At 42.0% G+C, this 16569-nt stretch overlaps 1 protein-coding gene across 4 annotated transcripts in view; it reads right to left on the reverse strand.

The window, feature by feature from the left end:
* KIF6 (kinesin family member 6) overlaps positions 1-16569 on the reverse strand; it is a 277394-nt gene that overhangs the window by 39725 nt on the left and 221100 nt on the right. For all 4 annotated transcript variants that reach the window (XM_045011992.1, XM_045011993.1, XM_045011991.1 and 1 more), the window contains one exon: positions 3569-3619. In XM_045011992.1, coding sequence (XP_044867927.1) covers positions 3569-3619 — 51 coding nt within the window. The remainder of the gene's footprint in view (positions 1-3568; positions 3620-16569) is intronic.

A 16569-nucleotide genomic window follows, 5' to 3' on the forward strand; every position in this document is an offset into this window, starting at 1 on the left:
AAAACTCTTGGTGGATTTATGGTCATCAAGAAAGATTCTAGGAGAGTTGAGACCTGCTATTCTCTGGAAGAATATATGTGGAATAAGATAAGCAGGCAAATGAGGTGCCCCAATTAACAGAATAAACATTAGGTCAAAATACATAGAATATTTAAAAGGCTCAATGAATGAAGGAAAAAAAGTCTGGAAAATATTTTGTGTGGTCCAGATTTAGTGATGATAAGCATGCAGCAATGTTCAAAACAAAAGCCAAAACACACTGGCTGCACATTACATTGAGGAAAATTGATGGAATAGTCACAATGCTATGTGTAGCTGGCAGAGTCGGTGCTGTGCTTTTTCCCTGGGGCCTTTAAAAAAAGTCCATACTTACCTTTTTTATGAAAATCAGTTAAATAGTTATTTAAAACAGGGCCGCCCAGAGGGCAATTTGCCCCGGGCCCCGGGCTCCGCAGGGGCCCCCAAGAGAAGAGCGGAGGCTCCCGCCTCCGCCCCTCTCCTGGAGCCTCAGCGCATCAACCGCCGAGTCTCCGGCCGAGCCCCTGAGCCCCGCCCCGATCCGAGTCGCGTGGTCAGGGGGCGGGGCTGGGAGCTCCAATGGGGCCTGAGCCCCGCCCCGCTCAGAGCGGCGTGGGGAGGGGGCGGGGCAGCTGCCTCCGCTCGGCGTGGAGCTCACAGCTCCGCCCCCTCACCACGCGGCTCTGAGCGGGACGGAGCTCAGGCCCCGCCAGAGACGCGCTCGGGTAAGAGGCTGAGGCTGAGGCTGAGGCTGGGGCCGGGTGGGGGGGGGAAGCGGGACCCGCCGCCGCCGCCGCCAAAGCGCAGCCTGGTCTTCGGCGGCGGGGGGCCCCTTCTGTTCCGGGACCCGCCGCCGAAGTGCCCCGAAGGCCCGCGGCGGGGACCCCCCCCGCCACCGAATTACCGCCGAAGACCGGGCTGCGCTTCGGTGGCGGGTCCCGCTTCGGCGGTAATTCGGCGGCTGGGGGGGCCCCGCCGCGGGTCTTCGGGGCACTTTGGCGGCAGGTCCCGGAACGGAAGGGCCCCCCGCCGCTGAAGACCCCGGGCCCCCGGAATCCTCTGGGCGGCCCTGATTTAAAAGAGCATTTTCCCCATTATTTTCTATGTACAATAAGGAGCCATTAAATGTTTGAGACAAGGCCAGATGTTACAATGCACACTGGAACACACAGTTGGAGTGTATACGTTTTTTATTTCTTTGAAACACTGCATAAGGAATTCTCATGGACAGCAGTGTCATGGGTTACCTTGGAACAACTTTAAATGCAACATATTGAGTCAGATGCTCAGGTAGTTCTACTGAAATCAATGGAGCTATGTCAATGTACATCACCTGAAGATTTGACCCAGTGAATCTACTTTGATTTTTACCAGCTGAGGATCTGGTTCATTGTGTCTTACACACTTGAGTAGTTTCACATGGCAGAAGAGTACCAAGTATTTACTTGACAAACCAACCAGCATAATAGATTCATATTATCGCCTCCTTTGAATTTTCTAGAGTTTTCTCCTCTTCTCTGTGTCTGATCTTCAGAATGTAAATTCTTTAGAGCAGGGCATGTCTTTAATTTTTATATTGTATAGATCTGGGCACAATTAAAATACGTAAAAGTCTATTTGGATTGCATTAAAGAAACAAATCAGAATTTAGACTGATGATACCATCCTTAGCTTGCATTCCAGGCATTGACCAGGGCAAGTTGAGGGAGAGTGGGCCTTAGTCTGGCATTTTTTAGCTTTTAATGATTTGTTCTACAGCATAGATTTTCTGGAAAAAATATTTTTGCATTTAATTTATTTTTATAAAAAGGGGAAAAAAATAGGAAAGGATATGAGGTGGAATATTGCCAATAGAGAGTACCTTACGGTACCTCAGTCACAACCCCCTGGAAAGCTGTGACTGTTGGTTCCATGCACATGCTCCCTTATGAAAATGGACATTTAGTATGAAGTTATATAAGGAATTACAGTCCCACTCTCCTCAGCTCCTTTTAACTTCAGCAGGCAAAGAGGGCAGAGCTCACTATCACTCCCCTTGTCACTTTGGCAGATGCACTGGTGTATTATTTTGCAAATAGTTTATTAATATTTGTCTAGCTTTATTTTAAAATATGAACAGCAGGGTAGCATTAAGTGAAACTGTATCACTGTATTAGCGTAAATATCAGTCCATCAGCTGGTTGGCTTCTGATAGGGGCCATTTGAATCTGGGAAGAAAACCAGATTCAAGTGCTGTCTATCTTACATGAGCGAGATATTAGTTATTGACCTGCACAGCCACTGCCTTAAGTATGTGGGAAAGGGGCATTTAACAAGATACAGCACAGTCTGGCACTGGCTCTGCTCCCCATTGCAAGGAAGGACAGAGTTTCAGTTCTGAACCTCTCTCTGAATGAAGAGGCTTTGAAGGTATCACAGGCTGACTCTGGAAGTGTGGCTAAACTTATGCCCAGTCTCAAAACAAACTGAAGTCCAGAACCAATTGAAATTCAGATCTAAGAGGGGCCCAGAAGGCACAAGGTCTAAGGTCTGAGAAAGTTTGGATCTGTTTGCTCCTGCTTTAGCACCAGTAAAACTACTGGTTAATATTTTAGGAGAAATGATTTACAAGGTTCTTGCATCATTTCCCTCACCCCATATAAAGTCAGTTGCCGTGTTGGTAAAAGCTTTGGCAATGTTCATGGATGCCATGAAAATCGAATGTGTGGCCTTTACACAGTATATGAGCCAGGAGAATAATGGATTTTTCAGTTTGCTGGCAGTTCCGAAAAATAAAAATAAATTGTTTTGGGTTGAACCGAATATGAAAATTCTGAAAGAATGAAAGTCAGTTTCAGACTGAATGAAACATGTAGTTTGCCCCAAAACATTTTGTTTCCAGATGTTTTAAAATGGCTAGATTCACAAAACAGGAGGAAGTGGTAGTGCCACTGGTGTCCCTCTTACAACTTTTAGCTCAGTGGTTAGGGCACTCATCCGGGGTGTGGAAGACCCAGGTTGAACCCACATCACTCTCCTTCCAGGTGAGTGCCCCAACAATAGGCTATTCTTAGGTGGGTCTCTCTCCGTCTCTTCTGTTGAAACTGTTCCACTTTTTGTATAAAATATTATAAAAGTCATTGAGCAAGAGACAAAGCGAGAATGACTCTATAGCTACTTGGTTAGGGCATTCACTTAGGATATCGGATACTCAAGTTCCTGCTCCACAGCCCAAGTGAGTGCCCTAACTATTTGGCCAAAAGTTATGACAGGGCACCACCACCACTACTACTTCCTCCCCTTATTTTGTGAATCAAGCTCCCCTGCCATTTTTTTATTTTTTTTTATTTTTGGGTTTACTAAACCTGAAAATTTTTGCATATTTCTACACAATATGAAAAAAAGCATCAATTATTGCAGAAAATTCATAATCCAAAAACTAAAAAAAAATCATAATGTTTTGTTTGGCCTCAGTTGCATGTATTATGTTCACACTCCGTGTAAACACTGGGAAGTCCCCTCTCTTCCAAATGCATTATTTATTATTCATACAAGAATATTCTGCTCTTACCTAGAGCTGCCCTTTGCATGTGCCGCTGAGTTATCTCTCCTTTCAGATGGTCTGTAAAAGAAACAAAGTGCAAATGGTTAAAGAGCTTTCAAAATCTCAGAGATTAATGAAGTCATACTTGCCTCTCACCATTTGAAATTTCCCACGAGGCCAGCCAAATTACATTGTTCCACAGGATAGGAAGTGCCCTGCCTACCCTTCCCCAACTTATCTACTGTAGCTAAACTGGAGCCGGTATATTTCGATCCCATATATCCTAAAACGTAACTTTGATCAATGAGAAACACAGGAACTTAAGCTATCTTCTGTCAATGAAGTCAAGCACTGTCACAGGATAATGGTCTCCTGCTACTAAATACAAGAGAAGACCTAAGAAGGCAGATAGAGAATTCCAAGTATTCACCCAAATATTCTTAGAGATGCTAGAGAGCACTTAGGTCAGTCCATCTCTCTTTCAGTGCAGAACTGGTTCCTCATTGGTTTTCTCATGTTTTGTTTGGACCAAGTTTAAATGTCCCATTAATAATTTTAATTAATAATTGGAGATATACCTATCTCCTAGAACTGGAAGGGACCCTGAATGGTCATTGAGTCCATCCCCCTGCCTTCACTAGCAGGACCAAGTACTGATTTTTGCCCCCTCAAGGATTGAACTCACAACCCTGGGTTTAGCAGGCTATCCCTCCCCCCCATGTGATAAAGTTTCCATAACTTCCACCCCTTGATACATTGTACTATCAAGATGTCACATATTCACAGTTAGAGTTTTCCCTTTCTTAATTTCATTATCTCATTACCCCTAACTATGTTCCCATGCCCTATACAATTCCCCTTCACAATTTTGTTATCAGGTGCCCTTTTATCCTGTGACACTGGTTTAGTGCAATAATTATTTCAAACCATAATTAGATTGCTGGATGAATAACCATTATTCATTGATAAAAGTTTAACCAATTAAAAAAATGCAACTTCAGCCAGTATGTGTGTTTTGAGAATAGGAGGGATTTTCTGTTTTCCCAAGATTTCAAATTAAAACAATTTCTAGGCAGAGATTTGAACATGTACTTTACTGAGCTGTACCTCTGGATACTGGGAAAAGTAAAATTCAAACTTGAGGATGGATTTAGCTTTTTCACGCTGACCATAATGTCTAGTATGAGTGCATTTATGTCAAGATAAAATTTATCTTTAAAATTTAAAAGCAATTCTTTGTAAATGTGCACATATACGCTATGCTAATCTCTGCAAATTAAGCCATTAAAGATGTCATGTGTATAAGAGGAGTGTTTTAGAGAAAGAGAAAAACCTAAAACATCAAAGATCTTTAGCACCAGGTAGCTCCATTGCCTGGGAATCAGTCAACCATAAGAAGTTAAATGTCTCAGAGAGTTACCATAATAATTCTTAAGCATTTAATAGTCTTATTACAGTATACACCATATGCAATATTTTAGATTATAATAGCCAAACTATAACATATATTCTGTGGGTATGTCAAAGGGTTTGATTGCAGCTTGTGTAGACATAGCCAAGCTAGCTTTAATCTAGCTAGTTCGGATACCAAAACAGTGAAGCCACGGCAGCATGGGTTTCAGAGTGGACTGCACTAACCTCCCAGAACCCTGGGTAATTACTCAGGTGGCCACGCAGGAGTCCATGCTGCCACAGCTTCACTGCTCTGAGACCCAAGCTAACTAAATTAACGCTAGTGTGTATGTCTTCACAAGCTGCAATCATGGATGTGGTTGCAGTGTAGACATACCCTATACGTTTCTTGGGATTTCAAATACATCTTTCCATCCCTTGTGTGAACAAGACAGAACATGAAGTCAGACTCCTACGTTGTTGTACAGTGTAAAGCTTTACTTTTTTCAGTGTTTTCTAACCAATCTATAACCAGAAAGGTTATCAATCCACAAGGAGCCAACGTGTGGTGATTCCAGGGAAGGGAGTAGTTAAAAAAAGATATTTTAACATTTATTTAGAAAGGAAGAATGGTAGCTAGAAGTACTCCACTCCCATCATCAACTGATCAGAATGATAAAAGTTTGTAGTTCATCTGATTGTATAATACGTAATGGATACTTTGAATAAGTTTTAAAGATGCTAATAACACTTTTGAACTAAGCATCAACTTTTGAAATTTTTGTTGAAAAATACAAATTGCTGACTTGTCCCAGAGCTGAACAGAAAGGACTGTTTATGTTAGTTGGGTTTGGTCTACATTTAATAGTTTTACTGGTATAACTGTTGGTAAAAGCTTTTTTTCCCACTGAAATACTTATACAAGTATAGCTAGGGCTTTTACTGGTATTAACATGACTTAGACAAGGTCAACATTACAAACTTCTGCCTGGATAGCTATTTCAGTGAGGGGTGTGATGTGGGTATGATTTGTGACAGGTAGATTTGCACCAGCAAAAGCCCATAGTGTAGACACATTTATCCCCGCAAAACTGTGCATTTGTTGGTATAGCTTGTTTCACTCAGGAGGGGTCTGGAAAGTGCATTTTCGCTTGTGTAGGCACATCCACATAAGGAGGCTTTGCCAGTATATTATACCAGTATAGCGATACAGGAAAAGCCTTTCAAGAGTAGACCTGGTCTTCTACTAATATAGATATTCCCCTTCTCATATGGGAATAACTATATTAATATAAAGCACCTTTATAACTGCATTCACTCTGAAGAGGTTGTACCACATTAACTGTACTGGTATAGGTAAAGTAGAACAACTCTCCAATGTAGATAAGCCCTCAGGCAGTTAGTAGCACTTGGGACAGATTGTCTGTTTCTTGTGAGCCCAAAACTCCACATGAAGCCGCTGGGGGAAAGAGAGCCCACACTGTGATGTTCAGTGCCAATGGAAGTTTTCAGTACACAAAGGATATTGGATTGGTCCCTTTTTTGCAAGTGTCTTTCCAAATTTCACAAGGGCTCCAGGCTCTTCCTGTACTAAATACTCTTCTTAAAATTACCAGACAAATATAGATCTTTGAGTATTGAGAAGCAGATTAATTGAAAGAAATGCAAAAACCACCAAAACAACCCTCCCCCCCGAAACCCAAACCCTCAATCAAATAAGCTGCTATTTTCAGTACTGATTTTACTAGAGAGAGCAAATCACAGTGAACCTGGTTGTTATGGATAAAGATTCAGTTAAATGATTGTTCAAGACAAATGTCTTTTGTGCTTTGAAATCCTTAAAATACAACTCCATTGGAGACACTTCTCAATGAAATGTGATTAAACAAATAATTGCTTTTAAAAATTAATTTTTACTGCTTTGAATATTTAACTACTCATATGCTCTGTACTGTGTCCCATTGATCACACTGAGCCAGGCAGTACATATACAACAATTTATAATACGATCTGACTAACGTGTTATAACGTGATTAACGCAAAGCAATGCCTTAAATCCAAATGTTTCTGGAAGCCAACTGTGGATGTGTATAGATTTAATTGCTGTCCTGATGTAATCTGAAGAGCCTAGGGTGACCAGATAGTGAGTGTGAAAAATCAAAATGGGGGTAGGGCGTAATAGGCATCTATGTAAGACAAAGCCCTGAATATTGGGACTATCCCTAGAAAATCGGGACATCTGGTCACCCTAGAAGAGCCCTATGTATTCCTTTCTCATGAGTAACTCATAGATTAGGAATGATTATTCCATTGTCACAACATGAACAAGGTCTTCTAAAACTATCTGAATATACTGCTCATCAGCAAAAATAAAAAGTCCTGCTGATAATGGGGATTAAAGAGGAAACAAACTCCCATGTCTGATTTGTGGTTTTAGCACAGTAATGACTCTCTGACTTCGCTGAAAACAGACTACAGAGATTCAAAGTGCTGTGCACTACCTTAAAGAGCCACCAAGGGAGGTCAATTGAAAAAGTGAGACAAACAAGCAAGCAAATCAATGAAGAAGAGATCAAATTGGCAGAAGACAGCCTGAAATCAATACAAATAAATGCAAGTACAAGACATCAGAGAATGGGTTTTTGAATTGCAGCCAAGGGGCTCAATTCTTAGGTGTCTTGAGTTTACTTTCAGCACTGCTGGGCGAGGATGGTACAGGGCCTGAGGTGGATTTAAACCACCTTGCTGCGTCACCAATCTTGAGTTGGCCAGAGGCTGAAGAGGCTCTCTGTCTAAGAGTATGTCTACACAACAGCCAAGAGATGTGATTTCCAGCACAAATAGATGCACATGTGCTAGCTTTGCTGAAGCTAATGCCTAAAACTAGCAGTGTAGTCACAGCTGCATTGGCAGCAGCTCAGGCTAGCTGCCCGAGTTCAATCCCTCCCAACCCCCTGGATATGTACTCCAGTGGCTAGCCCAAGCCTCCACTGTCACACTGCTATTTTTAGCATGCTAGCACGATAGGGTGACCATATTTCCCAAAGGAGAAACGGGACATCGTGTGGGGCTGGGCCAAGCCCCTCCTCTCTGGGGCTAGTGCCAGTGCCGCCTCTCCACCCCCCCAGGGGCTGGCCCCAGCCTCCCACCCCCGCGGGGCTGGCCCCAGCTGCTGGCCCCCCACTCATGGCTGTCAGTGGTCATTCGAACCCTGCTGGGCTCCCGCCTCAAGGCTGTCACTGGTCACTTGTGCCCTGCTGCCCCCCCTCACACCCCACACCTCGAGGCTGTCACTACTCAAGGGTCACTCAAACCCTGCCAGGCCCCCACTCAAGGTTGTTGCTGGTTGCTCAAACCCTGCCAGACCCCCACACACTGTAACCCTTCCTTACACCCCTTCCAGCCCAGCCTCCCACCTGCACAAGGCTGGCATCTCCCTTCACAGCTCCCTCCCCCCGCATGTTCCTCCACACAACACCCCACTTTTTTGGCAAAAGTGGGCATTTGCCCCATTTACTCTTGCCAGTTGGCTCTGGATCAGTTGGCAAGACCAAATGGGACAAATGCCCACTTTTGTCAAAAAAGTCAGGAAGGCAGGGACAAGGTTTAAAAAAGGGAGTGTCCCGGCCAAAATGAGATGTATGGTCACCCTATAGCACAAGCAGAGCGAGTGTGTGCATAAGTCTATCTAAACTGAGAATTACACATCGCAGCTGCTGTGTAGGCATACCCTAACTTAGAGCAGCCTTACAGTTGCTCTAAGTTATTCTGGCTGCAACCATCTCTTGTGTCAGCCACGGATCTGGCAGAGTGCCATATGCTTTGCCTCACTCCCTCCCAACCGTAGTACACCCTTTGTCCACCTTTGACATGACCCCCGCATGGAAGTCTGGGGTGAGGTGGTGCAGTGATGTCTACATCAACTTCAAAACATACAATGATTCCTATGTTAAGGGGAATCTTTTGCTACTTCTTTATGGCAGCTTTCTAGCAACACAGAGCAGGGTGGAACAGCAGCCAAGGACTGAGCCCAAGAGCTTTAATTATAAATATTGTTATATAAGTCCTTGCATTTTTCCTGTTTCCTGGGGGGAGGGATAGCTCAGTGGTTTGAGCATTGGCCTGTTAAACCCAGGGTTGTGAGTTCAATCCTTGAGGAGGCCACTTAGGGATCTGGGGCAAAAATTGGTCCTGCTAGTGAAGGCAGGGGGCTGGACTCAATGACCTTTCAAGTTCCCTTCCAGTTCTAGGAGATTGGTATATCTCCAATTATTACCTTTATCCATGTCCTGGAGCTCGACAGACCCAGAGACAGGTGTTTAAAAGACTATCAGGGATTAACAATGGAGGAGCAGGATGCATAGTTTACATTCACTCAGGCATGCCAGTTTGAAGATTAGATTTTCTAACCAATAAAAAAGAGGCACAGTTTGGGGAATGAAACTGGGGAAAGAAACTCTTGCCACCACTTTATTATTGTATTACTTGTATTAAAGTAGTACCCAGAGACCCCAATCGGTTGAGGTCTATGCTGTGCCAAGCACTGTAGAACACCTATTCCTTAACTTACTGTACCTTTTCGTTTAGTTAAACATGAGTTACCAAATTCATCTCTTTCTGTCCCAACCTGCTTGTTTCACTTTTTCTGGTGCCAAAAGCACCCATCTTGGCCTCCTGCTTCTTTTTTCCACCTGGCAGTGTTCCCTCCCGCCTTGACTGTCATAATCATCAAGGCAAATCCCAAAGAGATGTAGACTCCTTCCAGATCAAGCACCATGTGGACTGATCTCTAGTTAGGTCCTTAAGGTGGTCTGTCTGGTTATTCAGTCTATGTCCAACACGCGTGATCTTATCACACCACTGAAGCTTTTGGCAATCACTTGCCATTTAATAGCATTCTTTGGTAAACAGGCATAATATGTTGGTCTTTCATCCTAATAATATGTCAGTACCAAGAAAGCTTCCAAAACTGATACAGTTCTGATTGGGAATGGTTGGTGGGTTTGGTTATGGACATTATTATTGCTGATTTTGTCCTGCCACTTATATGGAATAGCTGACAAAGATGGCAAGCTGGTGAGAATTGAAAATTTCCATCTATTGTTCTTCAGTCTTCCTCCAGGCTCACATTTCACTCCCATTCAATAAAGTTGGCATAACCTTGGTGTGATGTTGCACCCCAAAATGCTTTATAGAAATATGCTTATAAGTGTAAATATGACATAACTGGAATATGTTTTATGCTAGATATGCCATGTAACATATCTTTGCAAAGGCTATGTTCTTCTGCATGTATTCATCCTATTCGTATGCATGTATCATTTTTATATCTGAGGTTATGAGTGTTGGCTCTATGCTTGTATTTAAAGTGTTTGCTGTAGAAAGCACCTAAGGCAGATTTGGCCAACATAGTGTGAAGGGGTTATTCAAGTAATTGGGAGTACTTGGCTAACAAAGAACCTTGATAGACGCCAATCCACATCTGCGCTTTCCTTGGAACGTCCTGTAGAAAACTGAGTCATGCATGGACATGTGACTTGCCCATGTGACTCCAAAACTCCATTTTGTAGCTGGATTCTACACAGGGGGAGAAAGGGGTTACCACCCACAAGAGAGAGACTATATCTGCCCCTGGGAAAACCCCATCCATTTTGTCTTCAGCTGGCACAAAAGATAGCCTCTGCACCCCAAGGAGATGCCTGAAAGAAACTGGAACAAAGGACAGTAACTACAGGGCTGTGAGCGATTGCTGGACCCCCACTAGGAGGAAGTCTAGTCTGTAAAAGAGGCTTATTGGAACATCTCTGAGGGTGAGATTTACCAGCATTTAATTTTTACTGTATTAGGCTTAGACTTGCATGTTTTATTTTATTTTGTCGGGTAATTTACTTTGTTCTGTCTCTTATTACTTGAAACCACTTAAATCCTACTTTTTGTATTTAATAAAATCACTTTTTACTTATTAATTAACCCAGAGTGTGTATTAATACCTGGGGAGGATGAACAGCTGTGCATGTCTCTCTATCAGTGTTATAGAGGGTGAACAATATATAAGTTTATGGATTTATTTGGGGTTTGGACCCCATTGGGAGTTGGGTATCTGAGTGCTGGAGACAGGAGCACTTCTTAAGCTGTTTTCAGTTAAGCCTGCAGCTTGTGGGGGACATGGTTCAGACCTGGGTCTGTGTTTGTAGCAGGCTAGCGTGTCTGGCACAACCAGGCAGGGCACTGAAGTCCCAAGCTGCCAGGGAAAACGGGCTTAGAGGTAGTCTCAGCACATCAGGTGGCAGTCCCAAGTGGGTTTCTGTGATCCAACCCATCACACTTGGTTCTTTAGATTAAGAGCCTCATAGCAAGCCATTTTCTCAAAAAGCTATCTCCAGGTAAAGAGCTGGTTGGCAGTGGAATGAGCCGGTCTAAAGCCATGCTAAGTATCCAGTCTTTACCACAAAGTGCATCGCTGATTCGAGTAATTTACATGGAATCAAAGGCTTTCCCTGGGACTGACATCAGTACAATACCTCTACAGTTGTTACACACAGCGTTATTGCCCTTTCTGAAAAGAAGCAGAACACCCCCCTTCTTCCAGTCATCAGGGATGACGTTAGTCTGCTAGATAGTCTGGAACAGCCTATGCAGCCATGGTACTACAGTACTCTCACCTCTCTGCAGCAACTCAGGGGTGATATTACAACCTCCTGGTGCCTTCCCGGACTTCAGTTTAGGGACTGCAATCCAGATCTCTTGTTGGTTGTAGGAAGGTGGCTCTCTCTGAATTTCCTGCCCCACTTCAAGCAGAAAAGGGGCAAGAGGCAGTGGACAATTGAGGAGTGTCTTCAGATGACCTTCTAATTGATACAACTGATCTTGCAGACTCTGCCATCCTGATTCTGTACTGGACAAGCTGGTGCTACCTTTCGCCACACACCGTGAACAGTTGCATAGAGGCTGCAGAGATCATGCCTGGTGGCAGGCTGTTTGAAACTGGGTTGCCAAAATTTCATTTGTTTCCCTCTCATTTGGCCTGAGCATAGGGCTGTGCTAAATGTTCAACTCTAGCTGCAAAATAGTTCAAAATCAACCTGGGTTTGAATATGACCTGTCATTGCCAACCAGGTGTGATTTGTTAAAACATGTTTTGTGTTGGTGAATCATCCATCAAGGCTTTGGGTGAACTTTCCTACTGTATCTGAATATCAGTGTATGTTCTCAGGCTGCCTTTTACTGTTGAATGTAGAGTCTGAACCATATCTGCCAGGTAAATCTCACAGGGTAAGTCACAGGGTATTTTCCAGTATGGCCAAAAGTCAAACTACAGTTTCAGCAAACCTATAAAATCATCTAAAACTAAACCTTGCCTATGGATTTACAACATTTGAGCATAAGAAAGGCTGGTTTGTTCAAACTCAATCCTTTTCAAAAGTCAGGGCCTGAGAATGGTGAGTGTATTTGATTTTCAGACACTCAAAACTTTACGAATCTTTTCAAATTATTTTCAAAGGGTTCAAACAGTTCCAGCCATAGTTGTGGTAACACTTACTTTGCTCTCTCCTTTCCATCAAGGTAGTAGAAAAGGACACTTAATTAGGGCAGGTCCCCTAATGGTCTGATTTGATCTTCATTTCTGTAATAATAATGATAGCATCCTCTTCATTCTCCTAGGAGACACAGGAGTTTTCATTCTCTTCTATGGCTCATTGACAGCAAGAGGAAGAGTGGAATTCGTTTGGTTCCAGGGACCCAAAACAATATGTGACTTCTCAAATAGCAAAAGTTTAACTTATCTCCAACCAGGAGAAAATTTTGAGGGGAGATTGTAGTGTATCCTGGGAGATGTAGTCTGGCCAGGGAGCCTTGCCTGTAGGGAAAAATGGTGGCATTAGGCACCCAAAGTTAAATTCCCATGAGGCACTGCAATGGCTCAGGCGGACATGGTTTAATGTTGAGCTGATCTGAAATAAAACATTTTGATTTGGTTTGACAAACTGAAATATTTCAGTTTGGATCAATCTGAGCAAAAACTAGATATTTTGTTTTGATTTTCCCAAAATAAACCTTTGCGTTTCAAGTGAGAATTCTTGGTTTTTGATACAAAGTTGAAATTTTGTGTGGAAAAGTTTTGATGAAAACGAGCTCTCTTTTGTTTTCATTTACATTTTCAGTGAAAAAAAAAATCTGACCATTTCTACTTATAACTGCCCTAGAACACAGGTTATCCTAAGGCAAGTCTGAAAGTTCATTAGTGACAGAATTAGGGGACAATTCCAGTACTGTTGCCTGTACAAACCCTTTCCTATAAATAAACAGAAGATTTCAACCTCTAGTACTGCCAGTTCTATAACCATCACAAACACAAATATTTACCCGAAGAACAATGAAGAATCACATGCTCACACAGAAACACGTCTCCTGATCCCAATAATATAAACTTGCAGACAAGGTAGCTTTTAAATGTGGTTTGCAAAAATTGAATTTAAGACTTGGCGAGCATCTCTCTCCATATGGCTAATTATGTTTTCTGAAGTCTCACCAAACAAGCAGCTAAAAATAGCCCTGCAGCTGATACCAAATCATTTTTTCCAGTGGAGTCATTCTTCATTTGGAGATAACAGTCCCAATAAAATGTTGAATGCTGCAACTCCACATGTTTTGGCAAAAAAGTAGTTTTAGGGAATTTAAGAATTCACTCAGCATGCAGCTCGCTGTCATTAGGGCTGAGATAAATCTGTTGGTTTTGGCCTCTGTTTTTGGACACATGTACCATCCTGAGGTATGGAAAAGGGATGGAACAGTAACAGAAAACTCCAGCCTTGTGACAGGACTCAAAAGGCATGGAGGGGAATGGAGACGACAAACAGAAAAATAAAAGCCAAATGAAGAAGAATAATCTGAAGCAGGGGAAAAGCTTCTTGCATGAGAATGCTGCTAATTAAACATATTCAGTGATTTAAGGGGTATAGATCTCTTCTCAAATTACATGTAATTAACTAGCAACTAGTGTGAAAACAAAGTACTCTGCCAAGTTTTCTTTCAGCTTCCATTTTGAGCAGGCCAATTATTAAATGCTTGCATAACTCAATAATGCAGTCAGAGAGCCCCTCACGGAGGAAGGTGCTATTAAATGGGAATGTTTTCAGCATGGATGGGTAGTAGTTTAAATACAATACCAAACTTGTACAATCTCAACTGAATTACAGTGCTATGTACTCCTCTTGCCATCTTCTACAGCTAGGATCTGGAACCTCTTTCAGAATTTCCCTTCTAATGGAGGATAATATTTATCCAAGGTGAAAATCTACTGTAACATTTTTTGTCTTTAATAATGTTCCTCCAGATCCTTCCAGAAATCTGAAGGGAGCTGTGTTCCAAAATATCACAGACAAATAAAGCTTGAACTTACCATACACACCACCAGATCAATAAAGAAATGAGCACTCTGTAATTTTAGAAATATTGGGGGGAAAGGCTTTTTTTTTTTGGCTTCTTTTGAATCTTTATTGCAACATTTGAAGTTTCTCTTATGTTTAGTCAGACAGTCCATAAAAAGACTACATTAGAGAATGTGAAGATTGCAGGCTTCAGCATGAAAAGTCTGGAAATGTTGAACTCGAAATTGCACATGTAACCGGAGCTGATCCAAATTGGAATTTCTGTTTTTCAAGAAATTTTGACATTTCAAAATTTGTTTTTGTTCTGGGAGCATGCAATGGAATTTCTAAAAAGTTTTACTTTTGGAATAGTTTTGTTTTGTAATTTTAAAATTTTGTGTTGGAATTTCAAAATGTTGCAGAATTTTATTTTGTTTTGTGCATTTTTCATTGTTATATTCATTTTTATTATTCTTACATTATTTCATGACATGTCCATAGTAGCATTGCATTATACAAGAACAGCAGCTGGGGCCAGATTTCTGAAACCTCCCAGCTCTCATTAGATCCCTATACATGGGGCAGATTTTGAAAACTGCTCAGCATTCAGTAACTCTCAGTGTGACTCTTCTGGTCAGATTTGCAAAAGAGCTGACACAATTTGCTGTGATGTTTTTTGATTTTTCTTTTAAATCTGGCCTCAGTTATGGCTCACAGTAAATAAGTGTCAAACTCAGAATGAAAACCAAGGTCTCTGGGTCATAGACTAAAATCTAACTCAACAGCCCATAATGTGGATCAGGTAAGTCATTCTGCCTTTCTATAACTCAGATTTTCTGGTTCAGATCCTTGACCCCATATATTCCATTTGCACTGCCATTGTGGTAGCAAAGGGGCACAAAATGGAAAAACCATTTCTAAGAGGAGTCCCTCTGTAGTGAGAATTCTCTTGACGACATAGAGTTGGTGTAGTGCCGCAACACCACTTCTGCTTGGCCAAAGCACCCCTATACTCTGGTAATCCCCAACTCTCAGAACAGCCCCTTGGGGCTGTGGGCAACTGAGTACAACTTAAAGAAGTCCCTTGGAGGCTCCTCCATAGGATTGACCGTGACCAACTAACACATTTTTAAAGATGTTAAACCCTGCCCACACTGGTCTTTAAAAATGTGTTAGTTAACATGCTTTAACTAACACATTTTAACATATGACCTCTTTTCTTAGTCTAGACAGGACCTAAATGAACACTCAGATTTTGAAGCGCAATCCTATTACAAATGGTGAATTCCACAGCAAATTCCATGGCTGCAGAGTCACGGAATAAATGAGGCACTGAGCATAACTAATCACAGAGATTTCAGGCGCCTTATTAACTGTACTAGTTTCCCAGTGCCCTCTGAACTCCCACTCCAGCTTAGAGATGTTAACAAACAGAGACCTTTTTTGGTGTCCAAATTTGAAAGTGTGCTTTCTAGAGTGCAAGAAAATGCATATTTTGAGGTTATTGTTTTACAAGTGTCTTGTGGGAGCATGCCCTTGGACCTCACTTGCTGTCTTAATACAGATTGGGGTCTCACCCTGCCACCTCAAAGCCCTAAATTACTTTGCATGCTCAAACTGTAAGCGTACCTATCTTCCTCTCATATGTTGGAGGGTAAGCAGGGAACTGATGCACATCTGGAAGTTGTTGCTCAGTTGTTTATCGCATCTATTTGTCCATGAATTAAATAAAGAGCTGGCCCATTACTGTAGTTGCAAACCAATGCCATATGGATACCCTATAAACCAATCCCATCTTAATGCTGATACTGCAGGGTAGTCTTTAATGTGCTGGATGCTTCTAGACATGACCAAATGCAGTTTGCGTCTTCACTAATTCTTAGGAATTAATGTAAGGAGGTACAGTAAGGAAATAAATTAAGAGTAACTGGTAGAGGTTTGTGCTTCTCATTTTTTCAAATGGCCATAACTGAAAAGGCACCATACATACATGAATAGGGCAGCAATTCATAGACAGGTTAATATAAAGGTATTTTCTTTTTCTGACCAAATTTCTGGTAATCTTATATTGATCTCAATTCATATTCTGAGTTGACTGTAACCACATACAAAACCAAACCAGACAGAAAGACAAGTTTTTGTTAAAACACTGCATGTGGGGTTTTGTGCCATTATTTTATCTGTGTACTTGCTTGCAGTCTAGATTCATCTTGAGCTGTCATTTCTGGCCAGTAGCTGCCCAGTAGAAAATTACTAAAACGTTCCAGA

The sequence above is a fragment of the Mauremys mutica genome, chromosome 3, assembly GCF_020497125.1.
Source record: "Mauremys mutica isolate MM-2020 ecotype Southern chromosome 3, ASM2049712v1, whole genome shotgun sequence".
Lineage (NCBI taxonomy): Eukaryota > Metazoa > Chordata > Testudines > Geoemydidae > Mauremys > Mauremys mutica.